This window comes from Momordica charantia (assembly GCF_013281855.1).
Source record: "Momordica charantia cultivar OHB3-1 chromosome 2 unlocalized genomic scaffold, Mcharantia_2.0 BLBB01000002.1, whole genome shotgun sequence".
Classification (NCBI taxonomy): domain Eukaryota; kingdom Viridiplantae; phylum Streptophyta; class Magnoliopsida; order Cucurbitales; family Cucurbitaceae; genus Momordica; species Momordica charantia.
In genome coordinates this window covers 10206233-10226845 of record NW_028275160.1, presented here as the reverse complement: position 1 = coordinate 10226845, position 20613 = coordinate 10206233, and the positions used below count along the sequence as shown (strand labels likewise).

At 30.6% G+C, this 20613-nt stretch overlaps 3 protein-coding genes across 3 annotated transcripts; all 3 read left to right on the top strand.

The window, feature by feature from the left end:
- Positions 1 to 4765: 4765 nt before the first annotated feature.
- On the top strand, positions 4766 to 6102 carry LOC111024773 (B3 domain-containing transcription factor VRN1-like). Its single transcript, XM_022302549.1, has 4 exons — positions 4766 to 4867; positions 4977 to 5427; positions 5570 to 5709; positions 5854 to 6102. The coding sequence occupies exons 1-4, from the start codon at positions 4766 to 4768 to the stop codon at positions 6100 to 6102; spliced, it is 942 nt and encodes a 313-aa protein (XP_022158241.1).
- Positions 6103 to 12186: 6084 nt separating this feature from the next.
- On the top strand, positions 12187 to 13751 carry LOC111024772 (B3 domain-containing transcription factor VRN1-like). The gene is made up of 4 exons (XM_022302547.2): positions 12187 to 12261; positions 12441 to 12792; positions 13170 to 13378; positions 13488 to 13751. The coding sequence occupies exons 1-4, from the start codon at positions 12187 to 12189 to the stop codon at positions 13749 to 13751; spliced, it is 900 nt and encodes a 299-aa protein (XP_022158239.2).
- A 5235-nt stretch (positions 13752 to 18986) lies between these two features.
- LOC148212785 (B3 domain-containing transcription factor VRN1-like) lies at positions 18987 to 20074 on the top strand. The gene is made up of 3 exons (XM_088120913.1): positions 18987 to 19336; positions 19453 to 19649; positions 19750 to 20074. The coding sequence occupies exons 1-3, from the start codon at positions 19039 to 19041 to the stop codon at positions 20017 to 20019; spliced, it is 765 nt and encodes a 254-aa protein (XP_087977039.1). The 5' UTR covers positions 18987 to 19038; the 3' UTR covers positions 20020 to 20074.
- Positions 20075 to 20613: the final 539 nt, after the last annotated feature.

The following is a 20613-nucleotide window of genomic DNA, read 5'->3' as shown; positions in this document are numbered from 1 at the left end:
TTAACTAAAAAAAACTACGAATTTTGTTAAATTAAAACAAAAAAAAATATCTTTTTTTTAATTATTTCGAAATTAACAAAATTATTTAAAAGAAAAAAAAATTATTTAAAAACAAAGTCAAAATTTACTTTAACAAAACTTATTTACTAAAAAAATTGTTAAGATTTTTTCAAAACCATAACCACCAAACCATTAAAAGAATTTTAAATCAGATTTTATTCTAAAATACTCTGTTTTTATCTCCTCCTTTAAAATCCTGCAGCAGAAGTTTCTTTTTTAATTAAAAAATAAAACAAAGGTAACACAAAAAATATAAACCTTGTAAAAAAATTCATTTTAAATAAAAACTACATTTTAAATAAAAAGAATCCAAATTTAAACTTTGAATCGAAATTTAAAAGAATCCAAATTTTTTTAAACAAAATTAATTTTATAAAACTCCTATTTTTTCAACGTATTTTAACCAAAATTTTAAAGTAAAATATTTTATTAAAATAAAATTAAGTTTATATTTATTTCATTTGAAAAACTCTTCTTTATTAGAAAAAGAAAACCTTTTATTTTAAAACAAATTTTAAAATATCAAAATCTTTATTTTATTTTCAAAAACTTATTTAAATTAATTTAGAAGATTTTTTTCCTTACTAAAAACATTTTCTTTTTAAAAAAAAAGTAAAAAAAAACATTTTCTTAAAAAAAACATTTTTTTCTTAAAAAAAACAAAAAAAAAAAATCTTTTGATAGAAACAAAAGAACCTTTTTCAAATTAAAAGCATGATTCTCAAAGTCTTTCCCTTTCCAACCATACTTACTTAAAATGCACTATCAGAGGAGATCGTCAGAGTGTCAGCGGGTTTGGAAGAAGCTGTGAAAAAGAAGATTGTTGCTGCTGTCGTTCGCGTTGTTCCCTTGCGTCGTCGGAGGTCGTGGGTATGCAAGAGAAAAGTGGTGATGGTGGGATAAGAGAGATGGAGAGAAGAAGATATGGTGATGAGGTGATGAGTTTCTAACTCTCTGCACCATGTCCTGGTTGTTGTGTACTTCCTCCCCTTAAATACTAAAAAAAACAACGCTGATATATGCTAAAATAAGAAAGCCAGAGGAAAGGGAGGAAGGAAGGGGGAGGAGGAGATGCCACGTTAGGTGAGGAAAAAATCAAAAAGGAAAAAAAACCTTAAAAATCAAAGGTTTTGTTAAAATAAAATTTTATTTCATTAAAACAAATCATTTTTATTTATCTATTTTTTATTTTAATAATAAAACAAAATCTAAACGAACCATTTTTATTTTCTTATTAATAAAATTAAACATTTAAATAAATCTAACAATAAATCTAACATTTTAATTTTAGTTAATTTAAACTTTATATTAAAACTAATAATAAAGTAAACCTATGTTATTCTTAATTAAAATAAAACACAATAAAGTAAAATACAATAATATAAATTAAAATTAAAATTAAAATTAAGTCGGACCAAATACGGTGTCTACATATATCAGAACATTCCATTTGATGTATGATATATACATCAGATATATTTATATCTAATATTCTATCTGATGTATATCATACATCAAATCTATATCTGATATACATCTAATGTAAATTTGTATATGATATACGTCAAATCTATATCTAATGTACATCCGATGTAACTATGATATACTTCTGATATACATTTGATGTATCCTTAATATACAGTATTAGATCTACCATGATATACATTATCAAATATACCACTGATATACATAAAAAATGTACGTATTATACATATAATATATATATGATATACTTTTAATTTATGATATACTAAATATATTTTCAACTGATATACTAAATATATTTTCAACTGATATACTAAATATATTTGCAACCGATATACTAAATATAAGGTATATGAAATGTTTAATTTTTAGTGGTATATCAGTTGTTTAAATTCTAGTTTATCATTTCAATTTGTTGATCAATATACTAATATTATGAATAATGTTGATGACTATATCACTGCTATTTATTCAATATTAATATTAATTAGATACTAAATATAAGAGATATCAATTGTGTAAATTTATAAAGTATATCAAAAATTTAACTTGTCTTTTTGGACGTGCATGGTCCACATCAATCTTTTATATAATCTTTATATTTCAAAAATAAAAAAAATAATAAAAAAATCTTGCACCATTGTTTTCATCTGAAAAAAATATTGGATATAATATCATGATATCAACATACATATATCATATTTATATTAATAGATATACTAGTTATATAAGAGGTATATAAGTGGTAAATTAGAAGCATATTAAGTATACATCGGTGTTATATTAATGGTAAATCATATAATCATATAAAAAGTTACATCAGTAAATACCATAGTTATATCATTGGTATATCATTTGTATATCAATGATAAATTAGAGACATATCAAATATATATCACATATATATTTATTGCATCAGTGTGGTAAATCAATGATTATCATACGTATATCAGTGGTAAGACTTGTTAGAAGTTGAGTAGATATCATGGTTATACCAGAAGTAAATAAATTGTATATCATTATTATATCAGAGATATATACCAATAGTTAGATGTATTACAGATATATTAAAGGGTAAATTTGTAATGTTTAGCAGAAAGACGGACATTCCTTGCACAATTGGACCTCCATTTTTTCTGAAAAAAATACTAATGTGGTTGCTATTTTGCTTATTTTAGTAAAATTTTTTGCCATATTTGGAAGTGTCCCTTTATATATATATATATATATATATATTTAATTTTTTTTAAGGAATTAGATTAAAATATATTTAACTTAATAAAATGATTTTTCGGGGCTATCTTATCAGTGATTTGTAAATATAAATGAAGCCATGTGAACAAAATTTCAAATACTATTGTAAATGTATAAGCATCAATATACATTGTAATTTGAATCCAATCTTATACCTTTTTTCCACCAATAAATTAACTATATTGATAACTATATTTTTGTCTTTTGAAATATTTTTAGAAGCTATCATGTTGAAAATTGTAATTTTATTAATCAGAGATTTTTTTTTAGTTAACAACCGTAAAGGCCAATAGAAAAACCATCGATGTTTGAATTGTTAATAGGTGCCTTTGTCTAATTATGGTTAGATTGACTAGTAACCATATATTTTATATTCAAGGAGAATTACCAAAGAATTATAATTAACATATATATATGTTGGTAATCTAAATAAAATTTGTCAATTCGAGCATAGCTCAAGTGGGATAAGGCTCCCACCCCACCCTTAAATAAAACTTAATTATAGATTTAAGCGTATACGAAAGTAAAAGTATATATCATTAAAATAAATTTAATTAAAATGGGCAGAATTAGTATATACAAAACTTGATGATTTTTAATTTTAGAATTCAACCATGTAGAGTAAGATTCATACGTCTAAACATGTAATCACAGCTTGAGTTATATTTTGGTTTGCTCTTCGTGTTTGGGAAAAATTAAAGTCCAAAACTTAAAAGTCCTAGATCAAGTTTTCATTTCAATTCAAGAGAATTAATATCAAAGAAGCGGAAGCATACGCTCATCCATAATTGAACGTTGTTGAGTATGTTGGGTTCGATCTCCCAAGTCTAGAGAATCACGAATTAGCCTCGATGGATTTCAACAGTATGGAGAAGAAGGCGTTTTCACTTTTCTCTCTCTTAAGGGATGAGAGAAGAACAGACATGATCCCTCTTAATTGGGGACCATAACCCCTATATAACCGATCAAAAACTTTGATATTTTCAATTTGACCCCTCATCAAATTGGAATTTATTTCATGGTATCTATACATTTTGTCCATACTCAATTTATATTACTCCTTTGAACCAAAACTTACACATAATTAGATCACTTATCTTCGTCTAATTAAATAGCAAAAACACATTAAATTAATACATGTGTGGTCCTATATTATTGAAAATTACAACACCGCAACCATTATATAGTGATCGAAGATTGTAGATGATAAATAATACATATAATATAGACAAACATTAATCCAGACCATAAACTTAAGTAGCTAAGGCAACTATATTACCATCTCGAGGATTGACAACTCAAAGTCCACGGCCCCACCCTTCCAATGGTTGAATTGAAGAGAAAAAAAAGGTGCGCATGTGCTTTAGATCTTGGTTCATTTGGTTAATGCACTCTCAAAACATCTGTTTTGATTTTGCACTTTCAACTTTGATTCATTTTAGTCTTTATACTATCACAACGTCGGTTTCGATCCTTGAATTAAAAAAAAAAAGAAATTTTTAACTCATTTAATTATACCGTAAATTTAATAGTCACTTTTCAAGAAATAAATAAATCAAAACCAACCTTTTTAAAGTCTAGCAACTCAAATCACAAAATTTGAAAAGAAAGGGACTGAAATATCCCATCAAACTAATATTTAAACTGTAAAAATGCATTTAAACCTCTGAAAAAGAAGCCGTCGACTCGACTTCCTCGTTTGCGATTCTTCAATAACGTTTATGGAACAAGAAGATTATATATTCATCCACAGATGCACTTAAACCTCTCAATTCCCAATAACAGAAAAACGTTTCTATCAAGAAATCATTGCCATCAAGATTTGCCTCAAAAACCCCATCAATAAAATTGATTCTCTCATTCAATCAACTCTCTATACATTCTTATCTTCCCTTCCATAGTTGCTGCACCATTTCAACAATTTTCACAAAAATCACAATCTAAAACCTTTCTCCGCCGGACTGCCATGGCTTCCTCTTCCCGCCGCCACCCGCACCGCGGCTTTACGTCGGCCACGCCCCATTTTTTCAAGGTCATTCTCCCTCACATCCTCACCCAAAGAAAGCTAGTAAGTACAAACATGATCACCAAGAACATAATTTGCATTTTGTTTTGCCTTTAATTTCTTTTGGGTTTTGTAAAGTTTTAAACTTTTTTTATCTTTCATTTATTTTCAGAATGTTCCAAAGAAATTTGTTTCAAGACATGGGGAAGCTTTGCAAAATGAGGAGGTGTTTCTGAAGGTGGCAAATGGGGCAGAGTGGAAAGTGGGAGTGGAAAAAAGTAATGGAAAAGTTTGGTTTGAAAAAGGGTGGCAACAATTTGTGGAGTTTTATTCCATTGGAGTTGGCTACTTTTTAACATTCAGATATGAAACAAATGCTTGCTTCCATGTTACAATATTTGATCCAAGTGCTTCAGAGATTGAATATCCAATGGAAGATTTTGGGGATATTAGAAGTGAGAGTGAAGAATTTGAAGATCAAATATTGGTTTACAAGAGAAGAAGAGAAGGGAAAATTACTCAAACAAATTTGTATTCTGTGGCTCATCATAAGAAGATGAAAATTAGTAATGATCATGATGAAGTGCTGAGGAATGAAGACTTTCAATCTTCCAAATTCAAAGGTAAAACAAGAATAATATGATTGATTTCCTTTTTCTTTTCCTCATAAATGTTATAACAAAAACAAATCGACCATCTTTCTTTAAAAAGGAAAAGAAAAACACACATATAAATTAAAAGAGGTGGACCTTATTATAATTGCAGATCGTTTGAAAGTCATAAAGTGTGAGAATGGTCTCAGATCAGTTACTGAGAGAGCTTCAACATTCCAATCAATGACGCCAAATCATTCTTTTATGATCACAATGGGGCCTTCATACATTCACACCGGCAAAGGTGATCCGGTAAGAATGTAATAGCGCAAGTGATCGCTTTTTTTTGTCTTGAGTTCAACAACTACCGGATGAGGATCGAACTATGCATCTTTAAAGGATAAAAGGGGACTTTAATTTATTCACATTTTTGTATTGACATTGACTTTTGAGCAGAACATTCCAAAAAGCTTTGCAAAGATCCATGTGAAGAAGTCCCAAGAGATCAGTCTTGAGGATTCAGATGGAAGGGTTTGGAAAATTTGGTGTGGTGTACGTCCCTCTCAAAATGTGAATAAGAGTGTTGAAATGAGGGGTGGTTGGAAGGCATTTGCTAGAGATAATAGCTTGGAAGAAGGCCATATTTGTGTTTTCGAGTTAATGAAAGGTACTAAATTATCATTCAAAGTTACCATTTTTCGATGAAAAATATTTAAGTACTTACCGACAAGTATTATTTTATACTGACCATCATTGAATTTTGACAAGTAGTAGATTGGGGATAAATGCAGAAAAATAAATATTTTTTATGTTTCCAAAAAAACAAAAAACTGTCAAATTTTTATTGGTGATTAGTACAGAAAAATATGGATACTAGTTACTGGTAAGTACTTAAATAGTGTTCTTTCTTTGATTGAGTTCTTGAGATTTGAGAATGAAAGGATAGTAAATGAAGGCGATTGTTGAAGCTTGGGATCATGAAGGCTAGAACTTTTATTTTCTTTACCCTTTTCCTTCTTCAAACATGTATTTGTTGGAATTGAATTGTAGGGACATTGATGTAATTTATGGATTGTTAAAAATTTGATTTTTTTTTTTAATTAGAGTCTTCATATGTGTAGCCTATAATATGTTTCTTTTATTTGTACTCTTATGTTATTATTATATTTAATCTACTCCCCATAGATTAATTTTAATTTATATAAAAAAAAATTTGCACTTTGGGATATAAAAACTTAGGAACACAACTACAGGAAATTTAGAGTTTGGGAAATCTAGAAACCTTTTAGAGGTGGTTAAAGAATTTAGGGTTTTTTTTTTCCTTCTAGTTATTATTCATGTTGGCAGACTTCATGACCTTTTTTTCTACTTAATTAATCAATTTGAATATATATGTTAGTTTTGTAATCAAAGAGAAATTAGCCATGTGCTTTGTAAAATTGCGAGTTTTGTTGTGTGGACTAAGATTAATTATTTATAATTCATATTTTATTAGGTAAATTTTAATTTTTGGGATAAAATACATTTTTGTTCTTAAAATTTGTTTAGTGTCTATTTAGTTGCTAAAATATTAAAATAAATACTTTAATTTCCAAGATTGAAAATAGTTTTAGACGGTCTTTGGACCAATAGTTAACTAATGAAAAAGTGACGTGGCAATTAGATGTTAATTGTAATAATTTTATAATTCATACCTTGCATAATAATTATTATCTGGTAGGTAATTAAAATTACAAATGTTATTCCTCCGTATTTGATATAAATTTGAGATTAGTTGGAAATAAATAAAATTTATATTTTTGTCATGAAACAATCCCTAATTAGATGATACCCTTGGAATTGGTCATCATATTGTATTATCATACCGTTTTCTCGTTTGAGTTCTTTACAAGTACGTACAATTACAGCTTGATCACTTCTGATCTTTCTAGATGTGTATTTGGGACGGCTTTTTTGATTACAGCAACAATAACGTCACCAATATGAGCATATCATCGATTACTAGCCCCTATGATTCGAATACACATCAATTCTCGGGCTCCGCTGTTATCCGCTACATTCAAAAGGGTTTGAGGTTGAATCATATTTTTTTTGAATCTCTTCTGTCAATGCAAAGGGCGAAGTAAAAAAAAATTGTTTGTCCAAAAAAAAAAAAAGAAATTTGCAATTGCAATTGTTTTTTTTTTCATCTCAAACAAAGACAGCTTTCCTTTGATTCTACATGATACTTTCCAAAATTAAAAAATCTCAAAACCCCAAAAACTCGTCCATTTTCGAAACCCAACCCTTTCTTCTTCCTCATTTTTCTTTTCTTCCTCCGACTGTCGGTTTTCCTTCTTCCGATCATCAGTTTCTCTTATTCGATCGTTCATTCCTCTTCTCCGACCGTCTGTCTTCCACTCCGGCCGGCTCTGCTTTTCTTTGTCGCAAGAGCATTTCATCTCCACCGCCTTCAAAAAGAGACTTCGGTCGGTTCTTATTTTACGGGCGTTTCTACCTACCTTCGTCTCCGGCTGACGTTTGCCTGCCTTCATCTCCGGCCGCCTCCATTTTTCTCAGTCGCCAGAGTAGTTCATCTCCATATGGAAAGGTTTACATTTCAACGGATGTTTTCAATTTCAGATTTGGTGTGAAATATTAATGTATATGTGAGGATATATAGCATAGTATAGTGATTTGATTATGATATATCTTATAACTCAACTTATATATATATATGGATATGTGGATATATATTATAGTGATTTTGAATGTATATATGTGGATATATAAGTGGATATATCTTATAACTCAACTTGTATTTGTATATATGCGGATATGTGGATATATACTATAGTGATTTTAAATGTATATATGCGAATATATGTTTATTGAGATTTCAAAAGGTTTATGTGATTTTGAATTGCCTTTGAAGATTGAGTATCAGGGAGTGAATTAAGGGGAAATTAATCTTTTTGGAGGGGTGAATTAAGGGATTTGTGTTGATTTATGGAATTAAATCTTTTATATTTTAAAAAACAAATAACTACAATAAATGTAAATGCAAGGGTAAAATCGAAATTAAAATAAAATCCTATATGCAAAAATCTAAAAGTGTAAAATTAGAAAAATTTAGACGTAAAATAAGTTTCTAAAATAGCCACTGGTAGGGAGTTTCATAATAGAACGTCCCCTTCGATCCCCTCTAACAGTGGTAATTAATTGATCATCTAACATCGACACCGACACCGATTGATTATCTTACCGGGGCTCAATGAGTGAGCACCTTTGGATCGATCCTCGGCATATAAATGACAATATGGTGGGAACTAGAAGATCGGAGAAAGAATCATAACTTCTCGCTTTCTCACGCCCTTATTAGAGTATTATCGTCGACAGCTTTCGGGCAGGGACACCAACGCCTTTTGGCAACATTGATTTTTGGAATTTTCGAACTTTGCAGCCCGATTTCTTACCCCTTTTACTCGGAATCACACTATTTTAACTCCTATAGCGTCTCCAACTCCCGTCGAGCTCACCCTTACTTCGCCTCGAAAATATGATGCATGTATCGCTGAACCGGACGTTGCACTTTCATTAGTTAGCCCGACCTCAGGTTACCCGACACGTAGGGTACTGGCCTTGGTTTGCCCACCAACGACTTTCCGCTTGGGAAATACACAACCACTTTTTCTGGGGTAGGACCCTGACATTATCTCTATAAATTTCAATCGATTGGATTGAATTTAGCAATATTCAAGAATAATCTTTATTGTTTAATTTGTGTAGATAAACACCACTCTCATGACACATTTTGGTCCACACGAATATCTAAATATTCCTAAATTCAGCCTACACTTATATTTAATTCTTAATCTATAATATTAATGTTAATTCAATCCCTGGGGTGCAAACATGTCACCTTATTAATTTATAGGAGCTCTGCCCTATTTTTAATCTTTTGATTTTGTTCATTTTTGTGCATCTACTTTTAAAAAGTTGATCTTGTTCTATTCATTTTTAACCTTTAGTCATTTATTTTTTTCTTTTGTTTTTCTTATTTATTTTTTATTTTTATTTTGAAGATACGACTTTTGTTCATTTCAAGCATCGGATTTGTTTTGGTCCTTAGATTTTTAAGAAGTGACTAATTTGCACTCTATTCGTAAAATTTTAACAAAAATTGTATGCAGGATGAAAATTTTTAATGCAAATTTATGACTATATTTTAACAAATTTAGTAAATGTGTCAAAGTACAAAGATGAAATCGGACATTTTTAAAGTACAGAGATTGAAATAGACATTTTATAAGGTGGTGGTTGTCGGACGATTTGTATTTTGTAAGGAAAAAAAACGTCGGAAAAATTTTCAATTCTTGTAGGGAGGATAACTACTAATATAAACCTAAGACAACAGGAAGAGGACAATAATAATATTTAAACATTAATTAAACTTTTTATTTTAAAAGATATTACAAGATACTTCGTTAAGAAGTATGTGAGGAATATACAAAAGAGATATTATATGAAAGCACTTCATTTAAGTGATATGGTAGAAATTTCGTAATTACAAAATAGAGAGGTCTTGAAAGACCAATTAGATGCTGAAACTTTGATATCCTCCCAAAGATGAGTGAATGGCGAATCACGATAAGATAATATTCAGTGATTTCGCTCCAACCAAATGTGTCATAAAAGCGAGCTTACTGTAGAATACCAAACGATAGTGTGGCTGGATTTCGATGAAGAAAAAAGAGCCTCTAATATGTAAGAATCAATGGAGTCAGGGAGCACGATTGAAAGCCTAAATTCGAGCTCCAAAGAATATGGGTAATGTAGAAAAAGGTGATCGGGGACTCATTACTCTTTTATTTGAGAACACACGATTGAAGGGGAGAGTTTTGATCCGAGATTGAATCCTATCGAATGTATTAAAACTTGTTTGATAGATTGAAATAAAAAATTAAAAAGATTAAGACAAATTAAATCAAATTTACTCTCTTTCTTGGTTACTTAATATATGGATCACATATGGTGTGTATGTTTAGTTTAGACAAATTATTGTCTGCAGAGTGCAGTGTGTTCTTCTTAAATGTTCAGATAATGCCTATACTCACTCATTCCAACAGATAATGGCTTTGAAGGAGAATGATGAGAGATAATTAGTGTGGTTGGTATAATAATTAATTAAGCTCATATTTTTGCATTTCATTTCGCTATTAATAGTAATACACCTATTTTTCATCTACCAACGCAATCGCATGATCATATGATACATATGTCTATTTTGCTACGTCTTGTAAATTCTTTTTGAGGGAAATTTAAATATGTCTATAGTAACTAGATTTTATTCGCGAAAAAAAAAATTATGACAGGAACATTTTATGATGTACGGTAATTGGTTCAATTCTTTGGAATATTTGGTTAAAGAGAATTAAAAATAAGGAGAAAACTTCCCTCTTCTGGAATAAACTCTTCTTCAATTCATGCGTGGTCCACTTGCATATAAACAAGTAGATTTTTTAATTTTGTATAATTTCTATGTGATCAACTTGTTTATATGCTACTGTACCATATAGAAATTCAAGAACTTCCTCCTAGGACAGGGAAGTTTTTTCTAAAAATAATTCATCATTCTCCAAAGTTTGCGTACATAATTCGTTTCTTTCGAAACGGAAGCTTCCTCTTTTTTTTTTTAATTATGACATCTTTTAACGAGTGAGTTTCCAATTTTTTTTCTTGTCATATGCAGGTGCATGCCCCTTTTCTTAACCGTTATTTTTCTTCTTTATAAATATTTTATGCAAATTAAGCTACATGAAAGAATCTTCAACTTACCACTTTGCCATCTTCGATGATAATATCAACACAAAGTGAATTTCGATCGATATTTCTAGAAAAATCATAAAAACAGAAGAAAAGTATGAAAAACGCTCCCCTTCACTTTCTTTCTTTGCTGGACAGGAAGATGCTGCTTGCTTTGGTTCTGCTTCTGCGGTGACAAAAAGCAAAAGTTTTAATTTTCATATGAGCATTCCACTATATTTTGAAATAAAGATAAAAGATCTTAATTTCATTATTATATAATATGTTCAACTTAGTAGCCTTGTCCATATCGAATTCATAATTAAATGTATTTAATTATAGAGAATGTAGATGAAAACGTTTAGATGTTGACAAAAACATTTAATATCCTTAGCCACCCAACCCCGAGTATAGCTCAATAATTTTTCTTTTTCTTTTCTTTTTAACACAAAATATGTAGGAGAGGGAGTTCGAATTTATAACCTATAGTAGAAGATGGGTACCAATTACCGCTGGCAGCTCAACAAATCACTAACAAAGAAAAAAACTGATTTAAAAAAAAAAAAAACTTCCCTCTTGAATTTCTAGATGGTCTAGAAACATACAGACGAGTGGATCACGCAAGAATTATGAAAAAAAAAAACACTTGTCTATATGTTACTAGACCACGTTGGAATTCAAAAGGAACTCCCTCCTCAATTTTAGGGGAAAGTTTTTTCTTTATTTAAAAAAAATAAAGAAAAAGAAATTAAAACAACTGATAGTAATTAACTAAACAACTGAGCTTTGTCTCTTGCATGTAATCAAACAAAGAAGACGATCCGTCGGCCAACTGCATTTAATAAGAAACGTTCTGAAATTCCCATTCAATGAAGAAAAATCAAAATCATAACCCTGAAGATTTGCCTGAAAACGCCATTAATTCTCCATATGAACTACTTAAACCCCATCCATTATAATTTCTTCACAAATCACACCCAAAAAAAATACATTTCTTCGCCAGCAATGCCTTCTTTCAAGTCCCCCACTCCCCATTTCTTCAAAGTCATTCTCCATCGCACTCTCCAGCAACAAAAACTTGTAAGTCAAATTATTTTCCTTTCTCTCTCGACTCAAAAAGTATATGGAGGAATTAAGTAAAAGCAGTTCAGTTTAAAGAGACGATAGAAATGTGACAGCCGTTTTTATGTCCTCCCACGGACTTTCCTTCTCTCTCTTTCTATTTTAGGTCTAAAATGTTTTCCATTTTCGTTGTTTAGGAGATCCCAACAAAATTTGTGAGAGAATATGGGGTGCAAGCCTTGTTAAGCAGCAAAACGTGTCTTAAGGTGGCCGATGGCCGAGAGTGGAATGTGGGTTTGGCCAAAAGTGATGGAAGGGTCTGGTTTGATGATGGGTGGCAGAAGTTTGTAGAGTTTTACTCCATTGGATTGGAAGACTTTCTAATGTTTCGATACGAAAGGAAACCTTCGAGCTTTCGTGTCGTCATCTTCGATAACAGCACTATGGAAATCGAGTATCCTGTGAAGAGAATTCGTCTTGATAGAGCTGATGGAAGGGTGAAGATGGAGTCGGGTTCGGATAATCTTGACCTTGTTTTTTGCTCAGAAGGTTTGTTTCTTCTTTCATGGTAATTGGTTATTGTGTTACTGTTTTTTAAGGTTGTTTTCCAACATTTAAGACTTTATTTATCAAATATTAGATTTTGGTTCTAAGGTAAAATGTTTTATTCTTTGAATTACTGTCTCTATCTAACTTAGTCTATAAAATTTTGATAAATAAAATTTGACTATTCTACATACCTATATTAGTAATTAAGGTAATACACATGCATATATATTTAACCAGAAGATATTTTGAAAGTGTAAATAAAATGAACTTGGGAATTTGACCAAAATGAAAAATTTTCGACACTTCGAAAACAAAAAATCAGATTTAAACTTTATTTTAAAAAACCTCATTGTGTTTTCCCAAAACCACCTTCATAGAGAAAGCCCTAGATTTCAAAGTTGGCCAAGACAGCTCCGATGTCGATGGAAAATCGATGAACATCAAGCACGGCGGGAGGAAGCTGCCATCCACGACGAGCCAGCGAGAAAGAGCAATGGTGAAAGCAACTGATTTCCAATCCACAACTCTGAATCCTTCTTTTGTGTGCAAGATCTGGCCTTCACACCTCCTATCAGGAAAAGCTCTGGTAGGTCAAACGCTTCTTCTATAAGTACTTTAAAAAAAGTGTTTTTATTAGATTAAAAGTTATCCCGTTATCCCAAACTCACTTACGCAAATTTCTTTTTTCGTGGAAGCACGTACCGAGAAGCTTCACCGAGATGCATTTGGAGGGGCCCGTAGAGGTGATTCTTGAGGTTTCAGATGGAAGAACATGGAGGGCTCGTTGTGGTATGTACTATTGGAATAATAGAACTCGGAGGATGGCTGATTTGAGAAATGGTTGGAACAAATTTGCTCGCGACAACAAATTACAAGTTGGTGATGTTTGTGTTTTTGAGATGACCAGAAAGAACAGCAGAAGAATCTCTTTCAAAGTTTATATTTTTCAAGCTTCTTGATCAAGCAAGATCACTTGGTGGAAAAAAAAAAGCTTTTTAATAGCTAGAAAATTAGAGGTCGGTTTTGGATTTTTATGATGAATTATAGGTATGTTTTTGTTATATGTTGGATGTTGCTTTATCTCTAGAAGATCTGTGGAAATTTTTGGTATGAATGTTTTTTTTGTCATGGTTTTGCACATGACGTGAATGTCAAATCACGGGTTTTACTGGTAAAAAGTGTTAAAGATTGGAGGTTCAAATCTCCACATTTTTGTTATAGTGTGTAATTTTTTTTATTTTATAAATTAAAATTAATCTATGGTGAGTAAACTAAGGAAGCATAATGTATATAAGAAATTAAAACAAAAAGTTGAAGAGTACTATTCATTCAAGGCAAACAATAGATCATAGGCTATATCGATATCAAAAACTTAATCAAGAAAAGCAAATTTAACTACTTATTGTTCATATAGGTAATTCAAGAGACGGTGAGTAAACCTAATTTGTCAATTTGAGCAGAACTCAATGGATAACATACGAGGTTAAAAGTTTCAATCTACATTCACACCTTTTGAACTAAAAAAACCTTAATTTATATTTTTATGGAGGCTTAATTGATGAGATTTTTTGTACTACGCTTTTATGTCAACCTGACAAGGTCATCATAGTGAATAAGCACATTTTAACTTTGAAAATAGTTATTTATATGAAGTAAAGATTGATAGTGTTGCTAGCGATAAATACTTTTGTGTTTAAGTCAGTATCAGACTTATGTGAATAAGCATAGCAAAATGTAGGGTTTTGTAGCGTATCGGAGTAACTGCATCCTACAACATTTGGTGTCTAGAACATTAAGAAATAATTAATTTCTAGGGCAGATGGTTATCATGGATTTGTACTCATTCCATTTCAATTAACCCTAGTCTTTTTAGACTAACGAGTCACCCATGACATGATTATTATAATTAAACCATCAAACAACAAGATTGTTATAAAGTTTTTGTGTTTTTGCCAAAACGAGCATAGGTAATTGACATATATCTCCAACTAAGAAGTTGTGAGTTCGATCTTCCACCCCTACATATTGTACTAAAATAAAAAAATTTTTGTTTTCTTAAATCAAAATGTTGGAATACTAAAAATTTTAATGGTTAATATTATAGTTTTTAAATTTAGTAGAATTAAAAATTAGGTCAAATTGTAACCATTTCTAATTCTAATTAATCCAAATTAAGGTTTCGGTTTCTCTTTCAAAAAAAATATATATAATTCTAATTAATCCCAATAGTTTACTAGTAATATTTAAAATTCTCCCAACATCAAAAATCCATTCATGTTGTTTTTCAAAATTGTAAGGAATCGAAGAGGAATTATATATAATAACAACTGCTAGACTACTCATTTCTTATTTCTAGCCAGAGTTGTAGGCGGCAGGGATTTTAGGGCTTATGGAAGGTGCATGTTAAGGCTAGATCAAGGTTAGCTTGCCTGCAGGCTCATGATCGAAAGATGGAACATGCAAAGTCAATCATGCACCAGTCGTGTGAACCGTTGGTCCTACGCAATATCTCATAATGAAATCCATAACATATTTTAATGAATTGTTTTACAATTTTACTCTTTTCTTTGTTTAATACTGCTAGTAATTGTTCTTCTAATAAAAGTTTAGTTAATGTGGTATTATTATAAAATATCACAGTTTTCTATTTAATTTATGATCAATTATTTAAGTTTAATTATTTTAATATCATTGTTTAATGTCAATACAATTATTAAAATAGAATTCACTTTTATTAAATTTTACAATAATATTTACTAATATTTTATATTATTAAAGAATAAATATTTTATATTAGTGATGTCCATTCTAATAAAATTTATATTAATATTTTTTAGCTGATATAATTTAATTTAATTATTTATTATTTTCTAATATTTAATAAATTGTTATAATAAAGGTACTGGTAATAAAATAGATAAAAATTTATTATTGTTTTAATTAATTAGGCAAATTTTTAATCAATGTATTTGTAATTAGCTAGAAATTAAAAAAAAAACAAGAGTATTTTAGTAAGTGTTGAATGTGAATGTGAACAGTAGCGTTGCCAAATGTTCTTTGTTCTTTTTTCTTATTTCTAATTTTATTTTTTTTCATTTTTTAGAAACATTCTCAAAATTACATAGAAATTTTGGATAGAACATAAACAAGTTTTTTTTTTCTTCTCTCTATTTCCAATTTGTTCAAACATAAATAAAGGTCTTGTTTTATCATTCTTGAATTTTACGGTGTTGATACTCATGCAGTTCTATTTTTTTCTTCATTTTAAAAACAAAATAGAAACAAAGTATCTGAAGGTTAACAAACGAATCCTAAAAGTATTTGGGATCAAAAACCAATATGATATATAACTATTACTGCACTTACTTTTAATTCTTAATTTATAAAATCCAAAAAAATGTAGTGCAAATTAAATTAAATCTATCATATTTCTTCATTATTTAATGGTGTGTTTAGTTTATGACAGTTTTCGAGACAAATTATTCTCTGCGAGTGCAGTGATCTCTTCTTCTTAAATGTTCAGATATGCTTTGGAGGAGAATAATCAGAGAAAACAAAATCAGAGATAATTAATGTGGTTGGTGTAATAATAATTATAATTAATTAAGGTCTGCTTCAAAAAAAAAATATTTAATTAATTAATTAATTAAGGTGATATTTTTGCATTTCATTTGGACATTAATACATCATTTTTTCATCTACCAAGGTGATCCAAGCATTAATTTCTCTCATACGATACATATTTTTATTTTTATTTTGCTAAGTTTTGTAATTTTTTTTTTGAGGAAATTTTTAATGTGCAGCAATTGCCATAACATGAACATAGCTTTTTTCGTTAGTGAATTTGAGCTCGGCTGCTCTTTTTTCCCTGTTTGTTTGCTATATTTTGTAATTAATGGAGCTTTTTTGCCACATGCCAAAAAAAAAGTGCCCCTTTTTTAACAGTTGTTTTCTTTTGATAATTATTTTATGCAAAATAAGCTATAATTGCAATTGAAACCATGAAAAAAATGGTCGTCAATTTTGCCATTTTCCATCTCCTTTCATTAAGTAATCAAGGTTTTACATCAAGGTTTTATATGTCGATATATGGGGAAGTGTAACTTTTATGAAAATTTCGATAAAATGTGAAAATGTTAAAGGTACCCAAGGACATTTCTAAAGAAACCAATAAAGAAACCAAAAAAAAGAAAGAAAAAAAAAACCTATGAAAAATGGTCATATTAAAAAATAATCATTTTCTTCTTATGAAATAATTAAGGTAAAAAATTTCATTATTAATATTATGTCCATCATCTTAGTTATATTTATAGGCATGTGGATTGGCGACAGTGAACTCATGATTAAATGTATAGAATGTAGATGAAAAATGTTGAAATGGTGACAAAATTTTAAGAGTGTCAAAACATAAATTTAAAAATATGGATTCAATAAAAAAAAATATGGTTGTATTCAGATTAAAAAAAAGACTTTTATTGTTATGTTTGTAGTATTTTCAAATATGTACATGCTACTAGATTTGAAATTGAATCTCAATTTAAAAAATTATCGAGGAAAAGGTGAGAATACATTTATATACTAGTAGTAGTTATATTTAACTTCCTCTAAAATAATATTAACTAATTTATTAATATTTTTCTTATAAATTTTGTATAATTATTATTTTACGATGGTGTATAATTTATAATATATTATATTTTACCTACTTTAGTTTTAACAAAAATAGAATAATGAAATGTGAGTTTATAACAAAAATAATATTAATTAATTTATTAACATTTTTTTATAAAATAAAAGTTTTTTTTTTATCTCTTTTTAATGTAATTATGTAGTTTAAAGTTTCAAATTTTGAAAACACTACAAACAACACAATATTGTTTTAAGAATCTCCACTTTTAAATCACATAATCCAAAAACGGTTTTAAAAAATGAATTTGTCAAATGTTGTTAAACGCATATTGACTGAATCATTTGATTCAATAAATTTCAAAACAAGAAATAGATTCCCTGTTTGATCAAGAATTGACCAAGCTCAGTCGAAACCAAGTCGACACGAACTGGGCTTGCACGGGGTCGGGAATCATGAACCTTCATGCCGAGCCCAACCGGCCTGGGTCACTGGACCCCAACCCGCTTACCTCTCTCCGGGTCCGCTCCTTCTTCGTCTCACTCTCATCTTTTCGGTTGTTTAGCCTGATCTCTATTTTCTCCCTATAACAGTTTTATTTACACGCAAAGAACCCGACAAGGTCCATGACAAGACCTCAACGACTCTCTAAGGTTGTCGTGATCAAGTGCGGCGTGCTGTCGTGGAAGTTGTCTGAGAATGGGCTGAATCGAAGTAGTCCAAGGTGTATATTTGGTCGGCTCGGCTGCAAAGCATGCTCGGCTCGACATGAAGGTTCATGATCGAGGTGAATGCCCTTGTGCTAATGACACGTGTATGGCTGAAGATCCAACCGTAGCAGACCACATGTTGGTTGAGAATTCACCACTAACAATTCCGATTACCAATACTAAAATTTTTATTATTACTATAGTAATAGAAATTTTACTATTACCAAGCAATCAAACCCTTGATATCTCGTTATATGGACTTAATGTTGGAATCCCCGCACCACATTATTGATTTTCTTTTTTTTTTACCATATAATTGAATTTAGAAAAAGAGAGGAAAAAAAAACTGATAGTGTAATTAAGCAACTGAGCGGCGTGTCTTGCATCCCTCCGCCGACGCATTTAATATCTCTTATCTACAAAAACTATTTGAAAATTAATGAAATGCATTCAATGAAGCAAAATCAAAACCACAATCTTCAAGATTTTTCCTCAAAACTCCATTTTTTTACTACACTGCGGGGATCGAACTCACCACTTTTTTTTATCATAGATATATACCAATTAACATTGACCGTTCTGGAATCGTAATTAATCTCTCCATATATATGAACTTAAATCTCATTCTCATCAACATTTCTTCACAAATCACACCAAAAAAAAGAAAACCTTTCTCCTCCAGCCATGCCTTTGCCTTCTTTTACTTCTCCCACTCCCCATTTCTTCAAAGTCATTCTCCATCGCACTCTCAAGCAACAAAAACTCGTAAGCAAAATAATCTCCTTCTCTTTGTCTTTCTCTTCATTTTGGGTCTAAAATGCTTTTTCCATTTTTGTTGTTTAGGAGATCCCAAAAAAGTTTGTGAGAGAATATAATGGCGTGCTCGTGCAAGCCTTGTTGAGCAGCAAAATGTGTCTTAAGGTTGCTGATGGCCGAGAGTGGAATTTGGGTTTGGCCAAAAGTAATGGAAGGGTTTGGTTTTCTGATGGATGGCAAAAGTTTGCAGAGTTTTACTCTCTTGGATTCGGACACTTTCTAGTGTTTCGATATGAAAGTCAATCTTCCAGCTTTCACGTCGTCGTCTTCGATATCAGTGCTACGGAAATCGAGTATCCTGCGAAGAGTATTCGTCTCGATAAGGTTGAGGAAATGGTGAAGATAGAATCTGGTGGGGATAATATTGATCATATGGTTATTTGGCTAGACGGTTTGTTTCTTTGTTTTTCAGCGTTAATTTTGAAGAATTTTGAAGTATCTGTTTCTAAACTAAGATTTGAACTTTATTTTAAAATGTCTCATTCTATTTTCAAAACCAAATCCCAGATTTCAAAGTTGGCCAAGACAGCTTCGCTATCGAAAAACCGATGAACGGCGAGGATCGGCGCTGGATGAAGCTGCCATCGACGGCGAGCCAGCGAGAAAGAGCAATGGCCAAAGCAACTGACTTCCAATCCACAACTCTAAATCCTTGTTTCATGTGCAAGATCTCGCATTCGCATGTCTATCCAGGAAAATCTCTGGTAAGTCAAGCGCTTCTTCTACGAGCACTTTAGAAAAAAGTGCTTTTAGTAGATTAAAAGTCATTGCAAATTCACTTGTGTCGTTTTCTCGTTGTCAAAGCACGTACCGAAAAGCTTTGCTGAGATGCATCTGAAGCTAGAGGGGCCTGTAGAGTTGAATCTTGAGGTTCCAGATGGAAGGATTTGGAATGCTCGTTGTAGTTTCTATGGGGCGACTCATAGAATTCGAAGGAGAACAATGTTGGGAAGTGGTTGGAAGAGATTTGCTCGAGACAATAGCTTGCAAGTCGGCGATGTCTGCGTTTTTGAGATGATGAGAAAGAACAGTAGAAGAATCTCGCTCAAAGTTTACATTTTTCAAGCTTCTTGATCAAAAGCAACATCGGTGGAAAAAAAAAAGACAAACTTTTAATGTTTAGGAGATTAGTTTTGGGTTTATATGATGAATTATAGGGTATGTTCTTGTTTTGTTATGTTGGATGTTGTTTTACCTCTTGAAGATTTGTCATGATTTTGTGGTTGTGTTTTCTAATCTTTTATCTCAAACCACACCTGTTTCAATGCAAATTTTTTTATTTATATATGAACTAAAATTGATAATGCAATGAGAACATAAGAATACAAACAAAAGTTGAAAAAGTACTATCTAATTGAACGCAAACAAACATTCAATCTATAGGTTATAGGCTACATCAAAACACTAATCAAGAAAATAAAATTTAGCAATCCATAGTTACAATGTTCCTAAGACTTAATTCCAAACAAATTCATGTTTGAACAAGGAAAAGAATAAAACAGTTACTACCATAAACAGAACCAGCACTGAAATTCTAGCCTTCATAATCCCAAGCTTTAAAAATATCTTTGATTTACTTCCTTTTCATTCTCAAGAACTCGATGGAAGAAGAACAATATCTAAGTACTAACTTACTGGCGACCAGTATCTATCTCTATGCTAACCACC